Here is a 20,263-nt window from a genome sequence, read left to right on the forward strand (position 1 = left end):
AAGAAATAAAATAGTCTTGCTAGTAGGATGACTGATTGGGAAATGTTAAATATACTTCTTAAACTGGCCTTAAAAGTTAAGATAAAACGTCCAAACGGGGCCTCAGAATTCTCTCCCGACATAAATATAATTCTGACTTCTGTATGTAACGTCTGATACATAGATTTATATAGACATATTATGCAGTGATATAGATTTACAAAATATATAAAATATTTTATATCATCTTACTTTTATTTTATCAGAATGTTATTTGCAAATGTTATATATGGAACAGATAATTAATAAGAAACCCCTTCTGATTGTTTATAAATAATAATGAATTTCTGTAAGGACCATCTACTTTATAATATATTTATTTGCAATCTATTATGCTATTTTTACTACCGAGACAAATCAATAAACAAAGAAACTATATGAGGAGGCCATGGGACCTTTGGTATGTTTTTTGGGGCCTTACCTTTTTGAAGTTTAAGAAGCGTGATCTACTTTTAGAAACAAAGAGCAGAAAACTAAATGATCATTATGTGATCAAAAACATTTCTTTTCAGGTCCTTAGAATGTAGTTTCCTCAGTGCAAAGCAGGAAGTCCGTAATGACTCCAGCATGAATGACCTCTATAGTAAAGGTTCTCTTGTAAACGGTTACAGCCATCAATTACCCTCAGTGCTGTTTCATCTTTATGAGAGGTATTATATTTGAACTACAAGACAGACAGACAGCTCCCTGATTTCGTCTAAACTCTTTATATCTTAATATAAAAAGGCCTTCAACGACAGCCAAACGACTAGTTAAAATGACGAAAACTTTTTTTACTTCTGGACTTTTTAGGCAATTCAAACTTTTCTGTGGTTTGTGAAAACATAAAAAAAAAGAAAACATCATATAAATAATTAAATGTAAATTAACTTGATAGTTCAAGCGACACATATTTAAAATATCCAAATGTTTTATTTCACTTGACCAAGTCAGTCAAAGAAGCTTTGCTTAGTATGCAGAAAGTTTGCATAATATGTGTCTGCCCAGCACTTGTGTTGGTTCTTTTAGATCAGATTAATCTTTCTGTGGAAATGTTGTTTCTTTAAGGTAAATACACATGGACCCAAGTCGTTTATAATTTTTGTTGTTGTATTCAAATATATGCAAATGACACCAAGTATGGCGTCACAATTTGACTTATAAATAATGTTATTGTATTTTATTTATGAGTTTATGAGTATCATATTAAGTTTGTATGCCTTTTTTGTTGAACACGTTTTTGCAATAAAGAAGGTAAAATTATTTTAAGGAAGAGTTTAATATTTAATGTTTCCAACTTTGAAGGCGTGGTTTCCGAAATCAACAAATAAAACGACTTTTAGCACGTTGGCCCTCGCTGCTGCTTGTAAACTAAGTATTGTTAAGCCACATTCAGAATGTCGACACGACATCTTGCAGTCCATGTCATATTTCTTGTGTATTTGTGTTACATTGTTAAGCACAAGAGCGCTCTTCACACTTAAATGCGTTGAAGGTCGACGTAAACACACAATAGTAAACTTTGAGAGCGCGAGAACAAGCGCGAGCCTTTCGCTGACGTCACACCTCCCCCGCGAGCGCAACGCGAGAGCGATGTGTTGGAATGCGTGACTCTCGCACACTTCCTCGATCGACTTGAGAGTTTACAAATAACTTCGCACGAACCTTATTTTCACAACAAAATCGCCAAACTGCGCGTGAACACGAACGGTAAGTGCACGGGCTTGATTCCGTGGGGTTTCGGGGTGATCGGGGTGTGGTTGTGTGTTTGGAGTGCTCGGGCCCGTCTAAGTTTGAGTGGAGTGAAAATGGAGGGTTGCATTGAAAGGGAGAGGCGCTGTCCAGGGCTGATCTGTGCTTGTGCATTTCAGCATGGAGTGAGATCAGATCAGATCAGATCAGGACCACGGCTAACTCACACGCTAACCAAAGAATCACTTCAGGCAAAAAGTGGACATAAAACGAAAGAAGATAAAAAAGCACGACGTTTTTAAATCGACCCTGTTGCTTGAAAAGTGTAACTTTGTTATGTTGTCGTGTGGTTTGTGTTGTTGCGTGCAGTTTCCGCAAAGCAGTTGTACACATTGGTAGAAGCTTCGAAATGTAACTTTTTAGGGCAGATTTAACTATAAATTAGTTTTGTCACATAGTGTGCATGAACATTTCGTTTTAAATGCGCACGATGTCGTATTTTTGTGTTTAAGCTTTTTTCCGATTGGAAAACCCCCCAAATTTGTGAGGTGACTTGATTTTCCACACGTTTAACGCGATGTAGTTTTCAAGACGGTATTGTGATATGTTTTAATAATACGCACTTAATGTTAGCGAGATAAACTCGATCTTGGTCTGCTTCAGATGACTCGTGTTTGGAGCTGTCCAACAAGGTCAAAGTTGTTCACTCCTTTTGACAACTTTGATTTAACGAAACCGCTTGAGTATTTCACACAAAGTTTGTTTGTGGTTTTGGCACACATGTTTGGGGCTTTGTGTATGAATATGCGTTAATCTCAACAAACTCTGGTGCTGAACAGCTTCAGTTCTCTGATAGTTTTCTTCTTCCTCCACTCGCTGGCTGAAGTTGGTGCTGTTTTAAAATGGCCGAACATGCATTTCTGAGCTTGCAAAACTGAGTCCATGCTCTGCTTCTTTGTGGGCAGACATACTTATTTTATTAGAACAGATGAATTGAAACTGTATTTTAAGAGTTTTTATGCAAACAAAATACACTTTTCATTTGGATCGTAAAATGTTTTTATACAGATGCTGCTGTATATTTTTTCATACGTTTAATTTATCATAAAATACAACAATAGAGTTTGAAACAATGTTTAGTAAATAGTTTCACCATTATTTATTGATAAGTGTTGTTTTTCTTTAATGGAAAAATTGTCATTTAGTTTATGTTAAGTTTAACTCGATATACAGGAATATAAACTGCTTTTTGAAAAGAATGTCTTGAAAATAATGAAATAGTTTAAATAATGTCTCGGCATGTTTATTAACGTTCATGTGTAGTTAGAAAGCATCTTCATGCCTGCAAAATTGAATCATGGTTTGAGGGACATTGGGTTTTATACAAGCACATATCATTTATTTGATATGAATAGATTGTCTTAGATTTTTGTATTCGGAAGTATAAAACTGAATCAACACTTTTACTAAAGATATGTAGAAAAGCAAGACTTTCTCACAGAACAACTCCGTTCAAAGACTTGTAAAATGATGTTTGATTAGATCAGTCAACCAAATACAAGTCACATGACAGAGCAGTCATGTGTGACCCTGCCTGTAGAACACAGCTAAAGTCATATTTTTGTGATTTACTGTTTTCTGCATAAAATCTGCCTACGTAACACAAAGATCATTCTGTGAAAATTGATGTCTTTAATATTGACTAAATTAAACCATGTCAAAGAATGAAATCATCGTAAAATCAATGGATGAAATCAAATTTTGTTGCTTGTTTTCTCAAAATTAGATTATGAGACTTTAACCTGATTTCACCAGCAATATTGAATAAATTCTGTTTAATTTCCTTTATCAGATATTATAAACAAAAAGTCATAATGCACATTTACTAGGGGTGTGACGTGAACATGTAAACATCATAAACCTTTGTTAATCACAGAGCTTATTTTTTGGCGAACTTTCAAATGTCTATGGGAAAGATGCATAGGCATTCGGTCGAGGGAACCAGCGTGGCACCTACTTCCGGGTTGGCCTACAAAAATGCTCATCTCTGAGCCTCCCTATTGCGTGAGGATAATGTGTTACTCGCGAGATCTCGTGCCACCCCTAACATTTACACTTTAAATTGCAGTTTACACTTTTAAGATTAACTTTATTAATATTACGTTTCTGTTTAATTTTCAGCTGGTTGAGCATGTCTGCTCAAACAGTCTATCCCTCTACAGCTGGTATGTTCATGCCTGGTGTTGGCATTCCGCTGCCAGAGGTGAGCCATGACCTTCCCGAGCTTTCTCCGAACGAAGTGGCCGCCCCTCAGCTAGTGATGCTGGCTAATGTGGTGATATCGTCTGAAACATCTCCCTCAGACTGCAATGCAGAAGAGAAGCAAATGTTTGAACTCAAGACGGTTGGTAGCAGCAACTACTCTGACAGCGACGAAGAGGTGGTCGTCCGATACAGCCTTGACAATGAGATGTCCGAGAACAGTTACCCGGAACAGGCCACCCGAGTCGAGCCAGAGGTGAAGGAAAGAGCACCGCATCGTGACGAGATGGAAATAGCGGAGGACCTCTCTGAAAAAACCTCATCGGAATCCCGAACTACAGAAAAACGTAAGCGCATCCCGGTCGTTGTCTTCGAATCCAGCAAAAAGAAGAAACCCTTCTTTTGTAAACCCTGCCAATACCAGGCCGAGAACGAAGAGGACTTCATTCACCACATCGGCATTCACAGCGCCAAGAAGATTATTGCGGTAAACAGGGCAGCTGATTCAGATGACGACTTGGGCAGCGAATCCGGACAACCTCAGACACCCAACGCGGAGAACGGTGAAAGTCTAAGTAACTCTAAAGGTGTGATACGCTGCGAGCGCTGCGGATACAACACCAACCGCTATGATCACTATATGGCTCATCTTAAACATCATACCAAAGAGGGAGAAGATCAGAAAGTTTTCAGATGCACCATTTGCCCTTACACCACCATCAGTCAATACCACTGGAAAAAACATCTGAGAAATCACTTTCCAAGCAAGCTTTTCACGTGCAACCAATGCTCTTATTTTTCGGATCGCAAAAATAACTACATACAGCACATCCGGACCCACACTGGTATGTTTGAAATAAAATTGTACATTTTATTTACGTTGTTAGTCCAAAAATCTTTCTTGATGTACATCCTTATTTTGTTGGTTCAAACCTGAACCGATGATTTTCTTTCTCTTCAGTTTGTTGGACAAATAATCAATCAAAAGCTTTTTTGTGTTTTTCTGACTTTTCAAAGCTAATATGAACATTTGCTTATTGTTTTCCAGGTGAGCGTCCATTTCAGTGCATATACTGTGAATACTCAAGTTCACAAAAAACTCACCTTACTAGACACATGAGAACCCATTCAGGTAAGTTTATTCAGTCTATTTTTAAAATATATTGAAATTTGTACTGCAGGGTTCGATTTGATGTTAGCTTACAACTCTCTTTTCATCTTGTCAATGATGTTTCTCTTTTCTTTGCACTCCATGGAGCCAGATGGCTCTGGATAAAATGGTACACGGTTTGTGGTATACAGAGTGAATTACAATGTGATTCTGTATTGTGATGCATCCGCTCGTATTTTATCTGTCTCCCCGCATGAGATTTGCATCTGTGTTCCTCTTAAAATGTCAATATAAAAGGTTGATTGTTCAGCCTTGACCTTATCCTTATGCTCTTTTTACAATAGGTGAGAGGCCTTTCAAATGTGACAGCTGCAGTTACCTGGCAGCCAACCAACACGAAGTGACCCGCCATGCCAGACAGGTCCACAATGGTCCCAAGCCCCTGAGCTGCCCTTACTGTCAGTATAAAACGGCAGACCGTAGCAACTTTAAAAAACATGTCGAGCTTCACGTCAACCCTCGCCAGTTTCTTTGCCCGGTGTGCAAGTACGCAGCATCCAAGAAGTGCAACCTGCAGTACCACATCAAGTCAAGACACCCAGGGTATTCTGATATTTCATTGGATGTGTCAAAGGTGAGGCTGCGTGTCAAAAGAACAGACGGCGATGACCTGCCCACAAACACAGAGGACAAGGTTCCAGATGAGATTGGAGAGGGAGAAAATGATGATGGAGAACAAGCAGGAGAATTGGATGACATTGAATCAGGCCCTATCAACCTCTCCATTAAGAAACCAAGTAAGCCTACATCTTCTCCAGAGAATGAACTGATGGAGCGGACTAGAACGAAAAACACTGATATCAGTGGTAAAGAGAAACCTGGAAAGCCAATCCAACAACCTATTGAGAAAACCGAAGAGAAAAAGTCAGCGCCGAAAAGTGATGGAAAAGAGAAAAACAAGAAGGACAAACGAAAGACTTCTGGAAAAGTTACAGACGTCACAACCACACAACCAGAGGTATGCATGAACAAACAAGACAGCAAAAAGGAGAAAGAGATTAAAAAGGTTGAGAAGAAATCCAAATCTTTGGAGAAGGTTGCAAAGGGTCGTCCTAAGAAAGAGAAACCTTTAAAGGAGGCATCGAAAGAAGCAACTGCAAAACATCAAACTACTGGTGCAGAGTTGCAAAGATTGGATTTGGACAAAGAAAGATTTGAGAAAGACCTAGATAAAAAACAAAAAGAGAAGGAGGAAAGAAAGAGGCAAGAGAAGGAAAACAACTCACAGAACGAGACTGTAAATGAGCCGGCAATGGAGAACGAAGGTGCAAAGAATTGCAGGAAACCTCAAAGCAAGAAGCCATGCAAGAAACAAACAAAATTAGCAAAGGTAAACACTGTAAAAGACACACAGAGTACAGAGGCAATCCAAGAGGTCAGGACTAAACCAGCAAAAAGAAAAGCAGAGGCCATGGATGTATTAGAGGCTTCAGTACAGAACTGTTCTTCCAAGCAGGTCAAGCGCAAGAAGAAGGATGCAACCAACCCATCGCCATCATCCGGTCCTCCAGTGACAAATCGTACCATACCTGAGATTCTTAAGGACATGATGAGCAAAAGCAAGAACAAGAGTCCAGACAAACCTGAGAAGCATGTCTTGGACCCCAAAAATACTTGTGACAGTAATGAGGAACCAGAGAAGTCAAGCACCCCACAGACTGAAAAGTCACCTATGACAGAACCACTCAAAGTACTTGATGGACCAGACCAGCAAACGCCGACAAAGGTGAACTGCCAAGACGAGGTAGTTGACATGACCAATTCTGTTGAGCACCAACCCACACATCAAACTCCTGAAGGCAAGACCTTAACCAATGACATATCAGAGGTGGACAGTGGAAATGAGATGCCATCGCCTACAGACAGTGAGACTTGCCCAGGGTTCAGCCAACAGCAAGCTGTTGTCAGCCCAACCCTTGAACTTCCAGGTCCACCCAGTCACAAATCCACTTATGCGGAGGACGATGAGGGTATCCATAGTCACGATGGGGGAAGTGACATCAGTGACAGTGCCTCTGAAGGAAGCTACGACTCTGGTCTCAACGGTTTAGCGGCTGCCATAGAAGGTGGAGACAAACTTCCAGAGACTCCTACCGAGGAGCTTCCTTCTCCCAGCAAACTGCTCAGTCACACATGTATCTTCTGTGACCGTACCTTCTCCATGGAGGTGGACTACCGTCGCCATCTGAACCGCCATCTTGTGAACGTGTATTACTTGGAGGGGACGGCTCAGGGTGACAAGTAAAGGGGAGATTTTATTTGGACATCTCTTGTGTCAGTTTATGAGCAGGCTTTTTCAATGCCTTCTATGGATGATTTTTAGTGTTTAGCTTGACATGACTTGATTTCATACCACAGTATTCATTCATTTAGCATATGAAGTCTTTTGTTAACATGGTAGATCACATTCTGCTTTTTTACCTAGAACTATACATGTTGTCTTTTGGATCACATCCAGCTGAATCTGATGTATTTTATGACTAAATAAGCATCTATGTTTTTTCCCGCATTTATTATCACACTACTTGGAAGCAACCAAACGGAGAAAGGCAGTACACTTTTACCCTCCATCCCTGCAAAGATGTGCGCTCAGACAGACCCAGGTGGTCCTGCCATGAATAGGCCGGATGATAAAAGGGCTTTCACAGTCTTTGTGTTGTTCCACTCAAGTGGAGCAGCTCCATCACTGGTCAGAAAGACAAAGTGTGTGTTTAAAGCTGGCTTATGTCATTGCATTCTCCGTTTCTTTGTTCCCTTTTACAGATTTAAGAGCACTTGACAACTAAACATAAATGCACCTTTGAGATTTCATATCAACAAAGTTTTTGTAAAGTGTTTTGTCATGCTTGTAAGAGTAGCAGGGTTTTTCTTTTTCACTCTATATTTGCTTTCAAAGACTTTTGTTTGTGGTTCGGCTGTAAGACGAACTGCATCATCTTCTGAGTTTGTTGGGTTTTATCTTTTAAGTTTCTCATGTGATTTAAATTTCATGCTAAATCCAAAGATTTTGTTGCCTTGTATATATTTTTTCCTTCTTTTTTTGTGCTCTCCACAGCCTCAGACAATCAATTTTTTCTATTATTTTGTTTCTGAAATGTAGATTTTGTTTCTCTTTTATTTTAATCCAAATAGAAAAAGTCGTTTTCCTCCTGTCCAGACCATATAACATTCCCTTAAACATATTAAATGATTATATGCATCAAAATGTTATCGGTCCAAAGTTGAACAGATCAGACCTTTTTTGTGTCTGTGTGCATGTGTGCTGTTTCCCTTATGTCTGTCAATGTCACCCATGTTATTCTCTGTAAAAAAGATATTTAAAAACATTAAACACTGTAATAGAGAACTTAGAATAATTTGCCTTTAGTGCATTCAGTGCAATATTGGATTTTGTGTGTTACCAAAGCAGGATGTAGTTACAGATCTGTAGATGCAGAATCGTAGGCCTCAAAAGTGCCCCGAAAAACTGCACTTGTGCGGTTTGATACTTTATCACTGTAACATTTGTCTTGTCACTCTTTGTTTTTCATTATTCTCCACTTTTTGTAGAGAAGGTTTTCATCACAACTCAAATTTTGAGTCATTTACATGTCATTGTATTCAAGTGTCATATTAATTTCTTGTTGAAAGTAGTCATATTATATTAGATAAAATGAACCTTAATGTCATCCCCTTAATTTGACAGGGTAATGATTACATTTGGCTTTTTATAGAAATTTAATATGACCTGTCATGTGTGTAGCAGAAAATAAAAAAGAAAACTCTTGCCACAAGTCTGTGTTTGTTACCTTTTTAATGAAAAAATATGCATAACCATTGAATTTTATAATCAATATACACGTTTTAAACGTAGCAGTATAAAAAATTACATTACTACAACTGTGTAGTATACAAGTATCGATACATTGTTCATGTTGTCATTGTTTCCTTCCAAGACCTCAATACTTAAAGATTACAAACGTATTTAAGTTTTATTGTTAGATTTTTTTGTTTTAACTTTCAGTCTCTCAGCTGCTTTTACAGAAAGGCCGGCATCCACCAGTGCTTGTGGCTGTTTGGTCTTATAGCCAGGAGTCTTTTTGATTCGTTCTCCTTTCAGATTGACAATGTGGGGCAGTAAAGGCGGGGTGCGCAGACACAGTCCTGACCCCTCAGGGGCGTGAGTTCTCAGCAACAGTTGTCCTTCAGCTGCAGTCACGGCAACCCAGCCTGAAAGACATTACAGAATTTAAACTAAGGCTTGCATAAAAACATTCATTATGATATTTTTATATTGTCGAAAATTCATAAAGGCAGATGAGTGGCCAAAAGACTAATTTGGTCTTGACCGGTTGTCTCCAAAATAGCAAAATTTTAAACGTTTACTTTTCAAATTTTTTCATTACCTGCAGATGAAAGTTTGATGTCAGTAATAGCTGTGTCACATCCCTGCCCCATGAGTTCAAAGTCTTGAGGAATAAGCTGTGGAAATTCTTTCATGCGCTCCTCACCACCTGATGGGACCTGGACAAAAATCACTGTAGCATCAAAAATAAATATGTTTAATTTTTTTTACAAACAAATATTGCGTCTGCATTAGGGAATTTGATTGCTCTTCTAAAACTTAGAACTTAGTTGACCAATGTTGATCTATGACCGCTTATGTGTTTCCAGGGTTTATAGTCTTGACAGTGTGATGTTTGAACATACTGCAAGAAGGACATTCCCAGCATGTTTCTTGTAGATTGCGTCAGCCCTTTCCAAACTGGTGATGTGAACCGGAACACGAGATGATGCCACAACTGTTAACCAGCATGAGTTTTCCCCCTAATAAGAATAACATTAAAATCACGCTATATCTCACCTAGAACAGATATACAGTAAACATTCTCATAAATCAAATTCTGTATCTCACCTCCAAATAATCGATGCGTACCAAAGCTCCCAAAAATAAGACCATACCAGGCTTCATTACAAACGTTCTTGGTGTAATGGCCTGAGTAGGTACCACAAACTTCACTTCCTGCTCGTTCAACAGGCTGAGAATCTGTACATAACGTGTCATGTTTATAAAGCATTATCAACATTTCTTTTAAATAGAAATAGGTTCAAATGTTTAATAAGGATTCTCACGTCACATTCTTTCATTATGCCTGGGGTGTCATAGAACCAATGAGCATCTTTAATTTCATTGTAGGCGAGTTCTGTGTCTGTGGGGGCATCTTGGGACACATTCTGTATGTTGTCTTCCTCTGGATTTTCTCCAAAGCTCAGGCTGTCAGGATCAAACTCGAAAAGGATTTTCTTTTGAGTCTGATCTGTTCTGAACGTCCTCCCAATGTGACCTAAAACAAACCAATTTGAACCAAAGTGTCCGTTTAAAAGAATGCATATTCAAGAGCTTAGGGCACATGCATCATTTTCTGTTCTCTTTTCAGTCCATTTTTATAAAAGTGTTGAAAATAAATCTTGCAAACTCACCAACCAAGTATCCCTGCTTGCTAAACTGTTTGATTCTCTTCAGTTCCTGTGGGTTCATGTCTGCCTCTGTCAGAAGAGACGCCTGTTTAAGTCTTTCTGCCCTTTTGTGCATACGATAGGGGGTTGGGTTGATGATGGGAAACTTCAGGAGGTTTAACGTTGTTCCTAGAGTTAAAGGAAGAATGGGTGTTTTTGTCAACCGGTGAAGTTATACATTTGAAGAGGTCTGTCATTCAAGAATGCAGAAATGTTTAATATTTAGTAGGACATTTTAGTTGAACGCAATATATCTCACCAGGCCATGGCGATATGGTAGCTTTATGGATCACATCTGAAGCTTTGGATTTGCAATAATCAGATTCCAACAGCGTATTAAACAATGTGGATTTCCCAGCATTAGCCGTCCCAACTAAATACACATCGCCCTTGTACCTCCAGGTGGACTGCAGTCTCGAAATCAGGTTTTCTATCCCATAACCCGTTTTGGCACTAATAAGGTGGATGTCTTTAGGATCTTTGATAGAAATGCCCATGCTGGCACAGTAGGCCCCCAGCTGCCGTCTGATGCGCTGCAGGTAATTCACTGCATCTCCAGGCAGCAGGTCTATTTTATTTCCTAAAATCATAATGCGCTTGTTTGTCCCAACCAGCTCTGGAAGGTCCGGGATTATGGAGTCCGGAACATCGAGAAGATCCACAATTAACACGACCAAAGCCTTTTCAGATTTAATTCTCCCTACAACAGCTCTGTACTCCTGTTTGGACATAGTGATGTTTAAAGCCTTCTGGTGGTGGTTGATCAAGAAGCAGCGCTGGCATATGGCCTTCTTCAGTTTATCTTCCTCCGAAAGGGCTTTGAACTTCTCGCTTGGCAGGTAACCTGGTATGTCAGGGTCAGCGCAGTGCATGAGAGCACCACATCCACAGCAACATGTGTCACTGACGGGCATCTCAACATCAGGGGTACCATAAATCTTCTGATGCTTTTTGATTCTCTTTAACTTAGTATGTACCTCCAGAGGGAATCCTTTATCATGAAACTCAATGCACGAGTCTTCCTCCACTTTGGACTCTTTTAAACGGTTCAGTTGTATTTCCACCCCTTTACGGTTTATGTCTGGTTTAGTCTTCGTATGATTTTTTTGTTTAGCAGTTGGCTCAGGTAAATGTAGATGATCAGGCAGGTCATCTTTATTGTCCACCGGTTCAACAAAGTCCAGAAACACAAAATCCTCTTCTTTATGTGGTTCCACGAATGTGTACAGATCTGAGTTGATCTTATTCTGAGGTTGACCTGCAGCTTTCTTTACAGTGCTGTAACATCTTGGATTTGAAACCACACTTCTGGATAATCTGCACTTCAGATCTGCTGACCATGATCGTGGTAACATATCCATCTCTTGACATCTTGACAGCTGCAGTCCCGAGACTGAAGCAGGACTTAAGCACGTACGAGAGTACAATTTAAATATCGACGATCCCCAAAACTTGTACATTGTTACAGGAATTAAAATTTGTGCTCCAAAGAGCGTTACATCGCTATATACACTACAACCTTGAACCACAACGAACCCACGTGAGGAGGAAAACAACGGCGCTCCCGTACTATCTAAACGTCACCGGAAGTCGATGTCCATTCTGTTTAAATAAACCATCGTGAAACACATCTTTAATTTATAAACAATTTTAAACACGTGTTGGTTAATTTAGTAATGATATCATAGAAGAATTTGAGTCATAAATGCATAGATAAATGTGTATAAAATAAATTTGTGTGGCTGGCCCGGAAGTGACGCATAACTCAGACGCCGTTGTTTCTTTCAAAGCGGTTCAGACATAACGCGCCGTTCAGCGGGGCGCACGGCGTAAATAATACTGTTTAGTTTAATCAGAAAAAAGGATATTAATCTATAAACAGCATGTATGACCAAGACGAAGGTATGTGTGCATAGGTTTGTTTGGGTCTTTTGGTGTTTAATACAACAAAAGGCCGTTTTTAGAATAGACGTGTTACGATCGTTAACACTGCGTAGTTCGCTAAAGGCTGTTAGCTTTGTTGCTATTTAGCAAGCTGTGCACAACAATTCAACTTTTGTTGTTATTGTTTATGAATTGTATTGCCATTCTTTTCAGGTTGATAGTGAAAACTCTATGTTTGCAATATATGTTCAGAAGTGTAAGCAGTATTGATTCAGCATACTTTTAATGGACAACTATACAATTGTTGCGATCCAAAGTATTTGTAAAGTGATCTTATTAGGGTAAATTGCTTTAAAGACTAAATAACAGACATAAGGCATTATATGCATAACTCACATTTTTTGTGTTGATTTCTTTTCTGTGAGAATCTACATCTCAGATAAATCTAATTGAAATCTGTGATATGTTCTTCTGTAGATATTCAGTATGATGAAGATGATGATGAAATCACCCCCGATCTGTGGCAGGAGGCCTGCTGGATTGTTATCAGGTAATGTAAACAAGGATTGGATATAAAGTGTATAAAAATCTATATCTGACCGTTGTATTAGTGCTGAAGATGACACATCAACTTGATGAAACTATCTTACCTTGCTTTGCTTGTTTCTTGCTGGCATGCTTCTCCTTCCAGCTCATATTTTGATGAGAAAGGTTTAGTGCGACAGCAGCTGGACTCATTCGATGAGTTCATCCAGATGTCTGTGCAGAGGATCGTTGAAGATGCTCCGCCCATCGATCTGCAGGCTGAGGCCCAGCATACAACTGGAGAAGTGGAGGAGCCGGTGAGTGTCTTCAGAAGCTTAATTCATGTGCGTGTTAATGATCACTTCTAAAGCAGTTTGTTTAATTCGATTGCTTACACATTTGTAGCCCCGTTACCTGCTGAAGTTTGAGCAGATCTATTTGTCCAAACCCACTCACTGGGAAAGAGATGGCGCTCCCTCACCTATGATGCCAAATGAGGCCAGATTGCGTAATCTTACGTGAGTTGATGCTTTTCAATGAACAGGACTCCCAATTTTCTTCATGTCATAACCACTTTGTTGTCATGTGAATCTTTCAACTTTTTCTGTGGGCTGCAGGTATTCTGCTCCCCTGTATGTGGACATCACAAAAACAATCATAAAGGACGGAGAAGAGCAACAACAGACACAACATCAGAAAACCTTTATTGGCAAAATTCCCATCATGCTCCGTTCTACATATTGTCTGCTGAGTGGCCTGACAGATCGAGATCTCTGTGAATTGAATGAGTGCCCACTTGACCCAGGAGGCTACTTCATCATCAACGGTTCAGAGAAGGTCCGCTGTGTTTCAAAACTCCAAGAAATGTCATCTATGTCAGTGATGCAACTACTTTCCTGGTTAGGCCTTTTTTAAATATCTTTTTTTTGTCTATGTCTAGGTCCTGATTGCACAAGAAAAAATGGCCACGAACACAGTGTATGTGTTTTCTAAGAAAGACTCCAAGTATGCTTATACTGGAGAGTGCAGGTCGTGTCTGGAGAACTCATCCAGACCCACAAGCACCATCTGGGTCAGCATGATGGCCCGTGGAGGACAGGTCAGTTCCTAAACATTCAAATTTTTCATAATCATGCACACTTACACAAACACTGTTTCTCTGTTTAATGAATCTTACAATAATATCTTATTCTACTGTTTCTAGGGAGTAAAGAAAAGTGCAATTGGCCAAAGGATTGTCTCCACTTTGCCGTATATCCGGCAGGAAGTGCCTATCATCATCGTGTTCCGAGCTTTGGGCTTTGTGTCTGATAGAGACATTCTGGAACACATCATCTATGACTTTGATGACCCTGAGATGATGGAGATGGTATTGAAAGCTCCATTTGTTTAGTGTATTTAGACCTAAACTCATTAAGACCGCATAATTTCTATGCTAATTCAAACATTTGATGCTCCTCCCAGGTAAAACCATCTTTAGACGAGGCCTTTGTGATTCAGGAACAAAACGTAGCTTTGAACTTTATTGGCTCCAGAGGTGCCAAACCTGGTGTCACCAAAGAGCGAAGAATCAAATACGCTAAAGAGGTTTTGCAGAAGGAGGTGCTTCCACACGTTGGTGTCTCAGATTTCTGCGAGACCAAAAAGGCATATTTCCTAGGGTAAATTATGTTTATTTATACGTCTGTAATATTTAAGTGTTATTTGTAACAAGCAAATATTGATCTTTTCTCTCTTATTTTCAGTTACATGGTTCACAGACTGCTATTGGCTGCTCTGGGCAGGCGAGAGCTGGATGACAGAGATCACTATGGCAACAAGAGGCTTGATCTTGCTGGTCCTCTGCTTGCGTTTCTTTTCAGAGGGTAAGACCACTAAAATGAATGGCTACAAATCCCTGAATCAGATGTTGGTCGGAACCTGTTGATGCTTTAAGATGACATCATCTCTAAAAACTCTCATTCAATTTGCACGTCTCTTATTTTCAGGATGTTTAAGAACTTACTGAAGGAGATCAGGATATACGCACAGAAGTTTATCGATAGGGGGAAGGACTTTAATCTTGAGCTGGCCATTAAGACTCGCATCATTTCTGATGGCCTTAAGTACTCGCTTGCCACAGGCAACTGGGGGGATGTTAAAAAAGCCCATCAAGCCAGAGCAGGTGTATCTCAGGTGATAACTCCATGTACATGGATTGGGCCTTTACATTCTTTAACATGTTCACAATCCAGATTTCTTACATGATTGCAAAACTAAACATGGTAATGTAATGTAATTTGACAGGTGTTGAATAGGTTGACATTTGCATCCACTTTATCTCACCTGCGTCGTGTAAACTCCCCTATCGGACGAGACGGCAAGCTGGCCAAACCCAGACAGCTCCACAACACACTGTGGGGTATGGTGTGCCCTGCTGAGACGCCAGAGGTAGGATCACTATAAATAAACTAGGATACACAAAACTTAGAATTTGACAAGAAGTGCTTGAAGTGTTACGCGTGTTTTGTTTCAGGGTCATGCTGTAGGTTTGGTAAAGAATCTAGCGCTCATGGCCTATATCTCTGTGGGATCTCAACCCTCTCCTATCCTGGAGTTCTTGGAGGAGTGGAGTATGGAGAACCTGGAGGAGATCTCGCCTGCTGCTATTGCAGAGTGAGTATCGTCCTGCTCTGTAGGGGGCACCACCACACCAAAAACTGTTTTTGTTTATGAAGTGTACTTCTACAAAGTGTGATCTATTTGAACTCATTGGGATTTGTTCTTAAGACCCAACAATTTATACATTGCAAATGTGTGTTAATTCTCTCAGTGCAACAAAGATCTTTGTGAACGGCTGTTGGGTGGGCATTCATAAAGACCCCGAGCAACTGATGAACACTCTAAGAAAACTGAGGAGGCAGATGGACATCATTGTGTCTGAGGTGTGACATCAAATCACAATGACATTTAATCCCTTCAGATTAAAAACGGTGCTTGTATGGATGGGTTAGTTGAGGATTAAAAAAATCTCAATTTTAAACGTTAATGTCCCCAAATTAAATTGCTACATCTTTGCTCTAATGGAATGGTGGCACTACACTTTTATATTACGCTCTTCTTCAGTGGTACTTTTTATTCTGTGCTGGTTGTAATTTTCCTGTTGTTGTGTTCTAGGTGTCCATGATCAGAGATATCCGTGAAAGGGAGATCAGGATCTACACCGACGCTGGTAGGATCTGCCGTCCGCTTCTTATTGTGGAGAAACAAAAACTGCTTCTGAAGAGGCGACACATTGACCAGCTCAAGGAGAGAGAATATAATAACTACAGGTACAGATGTTTGACTATTTATTCAGTTTTCATACAGTATTTTAGAGTTCCATCATAATAGAGGATCTTTGCACAGTTGGCAGGACCTGGTTGCCAGTGGCGTGGTGGAATATATCGACACCCTGGAGGAGGAGACTGTGATGTTGGCCATGACCCCTGATGACCTTCAGGAGAAGGGCGTGGCTTATTGCTCCACCTACACACATTGTGAGATCCACCCGTCCATGATTCTGGGAGTCTGTGCGTCCATCATTCCCTTCCCTGATCACAACCAGGTACCGGCTCACGTGAACGTGATATCTTTTTTGTTTGGTCTGGAGTTTATTTGTTGCTTATTAATCTCCTATCAACTCTGTCAGTCTCCCAGAAACACGTACCAGTCTGCTATGGGTAAACAAGCCATGGGAGTTTACATCACCAACTTTCACGTGCGTATGGACACCCTGGCCCACGTGCTGTACTACCCCCAGAAACCTCTGGTCACCACACGTTCCATGGAGTATCTGCGTTTCAGAGAGCTGCCGGCAGGTCTGACATCACACTGATACTCACACTTTACACAAACCAAGTTACAACATGCATTAATGTGGGCTATAAATTCTTCCGAAACGGTGATGTGAATGTTCTCTTTAAAGGCATCAATTCGATTGTGGCTATTGCTTCATATACTGGATACAACCAGGAAGATTCTGTCATCATGAACCGTTCTGCCGTGGATCGTGGGTTCTTCAGGTATCTGCTCTTCTGCGTAGACAATTATTCACAGACAGCTTTGCAAATGTTTAAAGACTATAATAAAACATTTGATAACGTTCATGCTATAGAAATAAACTTCACATGTTTCCGAATCTGAATATTGTTTTGAATTAGCCGTCTCTGATTTCAGATCTGTGTTCTACCGCTCTTATAAAGAACAGGAATCGAAGAAAGGCTTTGACCAGGAAGAGATCTTTGAGAAGCCTACCAGAGAGACCTGTCAAGGTGACGCATTGTCCTAACTGACCAAACGTGACATGTTTTAGTCCGCCACTGAAACTAAAATACCGCAGGAATTACAAATCACAGCCAAGCAGTACGTATGTGTTGTTTAAAATACATCTGCTGAATGTGGAGCACAATAGGAACTGAGCAAGCAGCAAATGTTCTCGCCGTGTGGTGAAGATGACTCTCACAGCTTGTTAGAAGACAGATCGACATGGAAGAATGAAACTTTGTTGTGTTTATCGTGTCCAGCTAGCGTTCCGTTGAAATCTTTTATGGAAAAGTGTATTGTGAGGTTTATCAGTCATGTAAGGTTTATCTCTCCTGTTTTTCAGGCATGCGACACGCCATCTATGAGAAGCTGGATGACGATGGTTTGATCGCTCCCGGCGTACGTGTATCTGGCGAGGACGTCATCATCGGCAAAACCGTGACTCTTCCTGAGAACGACGACGAGCTGGACAGCACCAACCGCCGCTACACTAAGAGAGACTGCAGCACTTTCCTGCGCACTAGTGAGACCGGCATCGTCGACCAAGTCATGGTCACTCTAAACCAGGAGGGCTACAAGTTCTGCAAAATCAGAGTGGGTAGTGATTTGGTTATAAATGAGGTTTAATTTGAATTTCTTAATGGGATTTTATTAAACTGCTATGGGAAGCGGGAATTTTTGATCGGTCTGTCGCAACATTCTGATATCTGGTTTACACTTTAACCCAGTCGCAAGCGAATCGACACGTAGCTTTAACTTCCTTTACATCCTTCGAGGTCATGAATGTTTACTGAATTGGAGTTGTTTATAAAATACACTGTAAGCAAAAGCATCTGTGTTATTTTCAACAGGTGCGTTCGGTCCGTATTCCGCAAATCGGAGACAAGTTTGCCAGCCGTCACGGTCAGAAGGGTACCTGTGGTATCCAATACAGACAAGAGGTAAGAAACAGAATTCTGAAAGGTATTTCACGAGTCTGTCTTCATTCTGGAGTGTGTAGGCTAGCTTTGTTTAGACTAGCATGCGGTTGAAGGTCTCCACACAGGATGTGTCTCCTAAACATCTGATAGCTGACTGTACAGGGACTGTAAACAGTTTCCATCAAACCCAAGTGCTGATGTCTGACTTGAACCGTAAATGTGTTCTTAGGACATGCCTTTCACATGTGAAGGAATCACTCCTGACATCATCATCAATCCTCACGCCATCCCGTCCAGAATGACAGTCGGCCATTTGATCGAGTGTCTGCAGGGGAAGGTAATTTGGTTTTCTGATCCTAATACTGTGTATGGTGCTCGTCTTTCTGTTCTGTTGTTTGTTTGTGACTGTTGTATACTTTTGAGACATCTGTTAATGCTATAATAAGAGAGGTTGCAAAACATTTCCAGCCGAGTCACGTTGACATGTTTGGTCTTTTCAAAACATCAAAGGTCACGCTAGTTTAGATACATTTGTTAAAGCATCTTTTTCACCCCATTTTGGCCTTGTGTCCTTAAATGTTTTTGTAAAGTGAAATCTGAGCACGTTCTGGAAAACATGGAAACCACGACTGTCAGAGTGCTGAACTCTTCTCTGTTTTCCGCAGGTATCTGCTAACAAAGGAGAGATTGGTGATGCCACGCCGTTCAACGATGCTGTGAACGTACAAAAAGTCTCTAACCTGTTGTCAGAATACGGCTACCATCTGAGAGGAAATGAGGTGAAGAATTCATCTTCTGTATTCTACGAAAATAACATACCTGGGTGAACAAGTCTTGCAATATGAAGTGTGTCGGCTCTTGTTTCTCGTAGGTTTTGTATAACGGTTTCACTGGTCGTAAGCTCACCTCTCAGATCTTCATTGGGCCCACATACTACCAGCGTCTGAAGCACATGGTGGATGATAAGATCCACTCAAGAGCCCGCGGGCCGGTCCAGATTCTCAACAGACAGCCCATGGAGGGAAGATCACGGTGAGATATGGGGCCTTTCTAGGGTTTGTCTTAACCACCAGACAAAGCAGGATCTTATGGCCACAAAATATAATAATATCAAAATGTTATATTATAAGCATTTAGGTTGACACTACAAACCTCATAAAAACTAGTTCTAGGATAGAATGAAAAAGAAATAAAAATAAGCTCATTTCTCATCTTTTAATCACTGCAATCTTTAAACTCATGTGTTTGATTGTTTTTATGTAGTGACGGTGGGCTGCGGTTTGGAGAGATGGAACGTGATTGTCAGATCGCTCACGGTGCAGCTCAGTTTTTGAAGGAAAGGCTTTTTGAGGCATCTGACCCGTACCAGGTGCACGTGTGCAACCTGTGCGGCATTATGGCTATTGCAAACACTCGCACACACACCTATGAGTGCAGGGGCTGTCGCAATAAAACACAGGTAAGCAGCTGCTGATTGATGTGACGTTGGGCATCATTTAAAAAATATGTATCGCTGGATGTAGGCATGTGACAAGACGGTTTTATGCAATACAAAGGATGGTTTGTCATATCTTTTAGAAAGTACAAAACATCCTTGTATATAACCTGTACGCGCACAACATCGTGAGTGCCTTGTTAAACAACACTTGAGTTTTCAGGAAGTGACCTGTTATCTGTTCTGCTTTTTCAGATTTCTCTGGTCAGGATGCCGTATGCCTGTAAGCTCTTGTTCCAGGAGCTGATGTCCATGAGCATCGCCCCACGAATGATGACTAGCTAAATCGCCCACACACATGAATCATGGGAAACAGGAAAATCGGATGCATAAGGCATATTGTTAGGAAAATGATTTTGAATGGAACCCAACAGCACTTCCTGTTTGCTGGGCTTGTGTAATTTTTATATTTTGTCGACTCTCCATGTTATTGTTCTGGAAAAGCGATGTTTTGCTTCCTCTCCAAATAAAAAAGCTTTTTTTTAAAAAGTTAAGTGGTTTTCCTCTGTTAAAGGT

The 20,263-nt window shown here is 40.4% G+C and overlaps 3 protein-coding genes across 3 annotated transcripts; 2 read left to right on the plus strand and 1 right to left on the minus strand.

Moving 5' to 3' along the window:
• The first annotated feature begins 1,519 nt into the window (after positions 1–1,519).
• rest (RE1-silencing transcription factor) lies at positions 1,520–8,916 on the plus strand. Its single transcript, XM_056769992.1, has 4 exons — positions 1,520–1,728; positions 3,892–4,817; positions 5,021–5,104; positions 5,428–8,916. The coding sequence occupies exons 2-4, from the start codon at positions 3,902–3,904 to the stop codon at positions 7,386–7,388; spliced, it is 2,961 nt and encodes a 986-aa protein (XP_056625970.1). The 5' UTR covers positions 1,520–1,728; positions 3,892–3,901; the 3' UTR covers positions 7,389–8,916.
• Positions 8,917–8,919: 3 nt separating this feature from the next.
• On the minus strand, positions 8,920–12,296 carry noa1 (nitric oxide associated 1). The gene is made up of 7 exons (XM_056769995.1): positions 10,899–12,296; positions 10,604–10,768; positions 10,256–10,467; positions 10,038–10,169; positions 9,833–9,949; positions 9,529–9,646; positions 8,920–9,352 (listed from the first exon to the last, which is right to left on the minus strand). The coding sequence occupies exons 1-7, from the start codon at positions 12,097–12,099 to the stop codon at positions 9,108–9,110; spliced, it is 2,190 nt and encodes a 729-aa protein (XP_056625973.1). The 5' UTR covers positions 12,100–12,296; the 3' UTR covers positions 8,920–9,107.
• A 119-nt stretch (positions 12,297–12,415) lies between these two features.
• polr2b (RNA polymerase II subunit B) lies at positions 12,416–20,241 on the plus strand. Its single transcript, XM_056769993.1, has 25 exons — positions 12,416–12,541; positions 13,001–13,073; positions 13,215–13,365; positions 13,454–13,566; positions 13,666–13,885; positions 13,989–14,147; positions 14,253–14,417; positions 14,513–14,709; positions 14,794–14,913; positions 15,037–15,223; positions 15,335–15,478; positions 15,564–15,703; positions 15,861–15,972; positions 16,205–16,359; positions 16,436–16,634; positions 16,719–16,887; positions 16,995–17,091; positions 17,246–17,340; positions 17,676–17,926; positions 18,184–18,273; positions 18,482–18,589; positions 18,918–19,031; positions 19,124–19,284; positions 19,516–19,711; positions 19,943–20,241. Exons 1-25 carry the CDS (start codon positions 12,523–12,525, stop codon positions 20,030–20,032), a joined length of 3,525 nt encoding a protein of 1,174 aa, XP_056625971.1. The 5' UTR covers positions 12,416–12,522; the 3' UTR covers positions 20,033–20,241.
• Positions 20,242–20,263: the final 22 nt, after the last annotated feature.

Source organism: Triplophysa dalaica, chromosome 16, assembly GCF_015846415.1.
Source record: "Triplophysa dalaica isolate WHDGS20190420 chromosome 16, ASM1584641v1, whole genome shotgun sequence".
Lineage (NCBI taxonomy): Eukaryota > Metazoa > Chordata > Actinopteri > Cypriniformes > Nemacheilidae > Triplophysa > Triplophysa dalaica.

Excerpts from the sequence above, each read along its gene's own strand:
- rest (XM_056769992.1), top strand. The coding sequence starts at position 3,902 with ATGTCTGCTCAAACAGTCTATCCCTCTACAGCTGGTATGTTCATGCCT. Across the intron at positions 4,818-5,020 it reads GCACATCCGGACCCACACTG|GTGAGCGTCCATTTCAGTGC; the intron begins GTATGTTTGAAA and ends ATTGTTTTCCAG. Across the intron at positions 5,105-5,427 it reads ACACATGAGAACCCATTCAG|GTGAGAGGCCTTTCAAATGT; the intron begins GTAAGTTTATTC and ends TTTTTACAATAG.
- noa1 (XM_056769995.1), bottom strand. The coding sequence starts at position 12,099 with ATGTACAAGTTTTGGGGATCGTCGATATTTAAATTGTACTCTCGTACG. Across the intron at positions 10,468-10,603 it reads CAAGCAGGGATACTTGGTTG|GTCACATTGGGAGGACGTTC; the intron begins GTGAGTTTGCAA and ends GGTTTGTTTTAG. Across the intron at positions 9,353-9,528 it reads CATCAAACTTTCATCTGCAG|GCTGGGTTGCCGTGACTGCA; the intron begins GTAATGAAAAAA and ends AATGTCTTTCAG.
- polr2b (XM_056769993.1), top strand. Across the intron at positions 13,366-13,453 it reads CTGGAGAAGTGGAGGAGCCG|CCCCGTTACCTGCTGAAGTT; the intron begins GTGAGTGTCTTC and ends ACACATTTGTAG. Across the intron at positions 14,418-14,512 it reads ACCCTGAGATGATGGAGATG|GTAAAACCATCTTTAGACGA; the intron begins GTATTGAAAGCT and ends TGCTCCTCCCAG.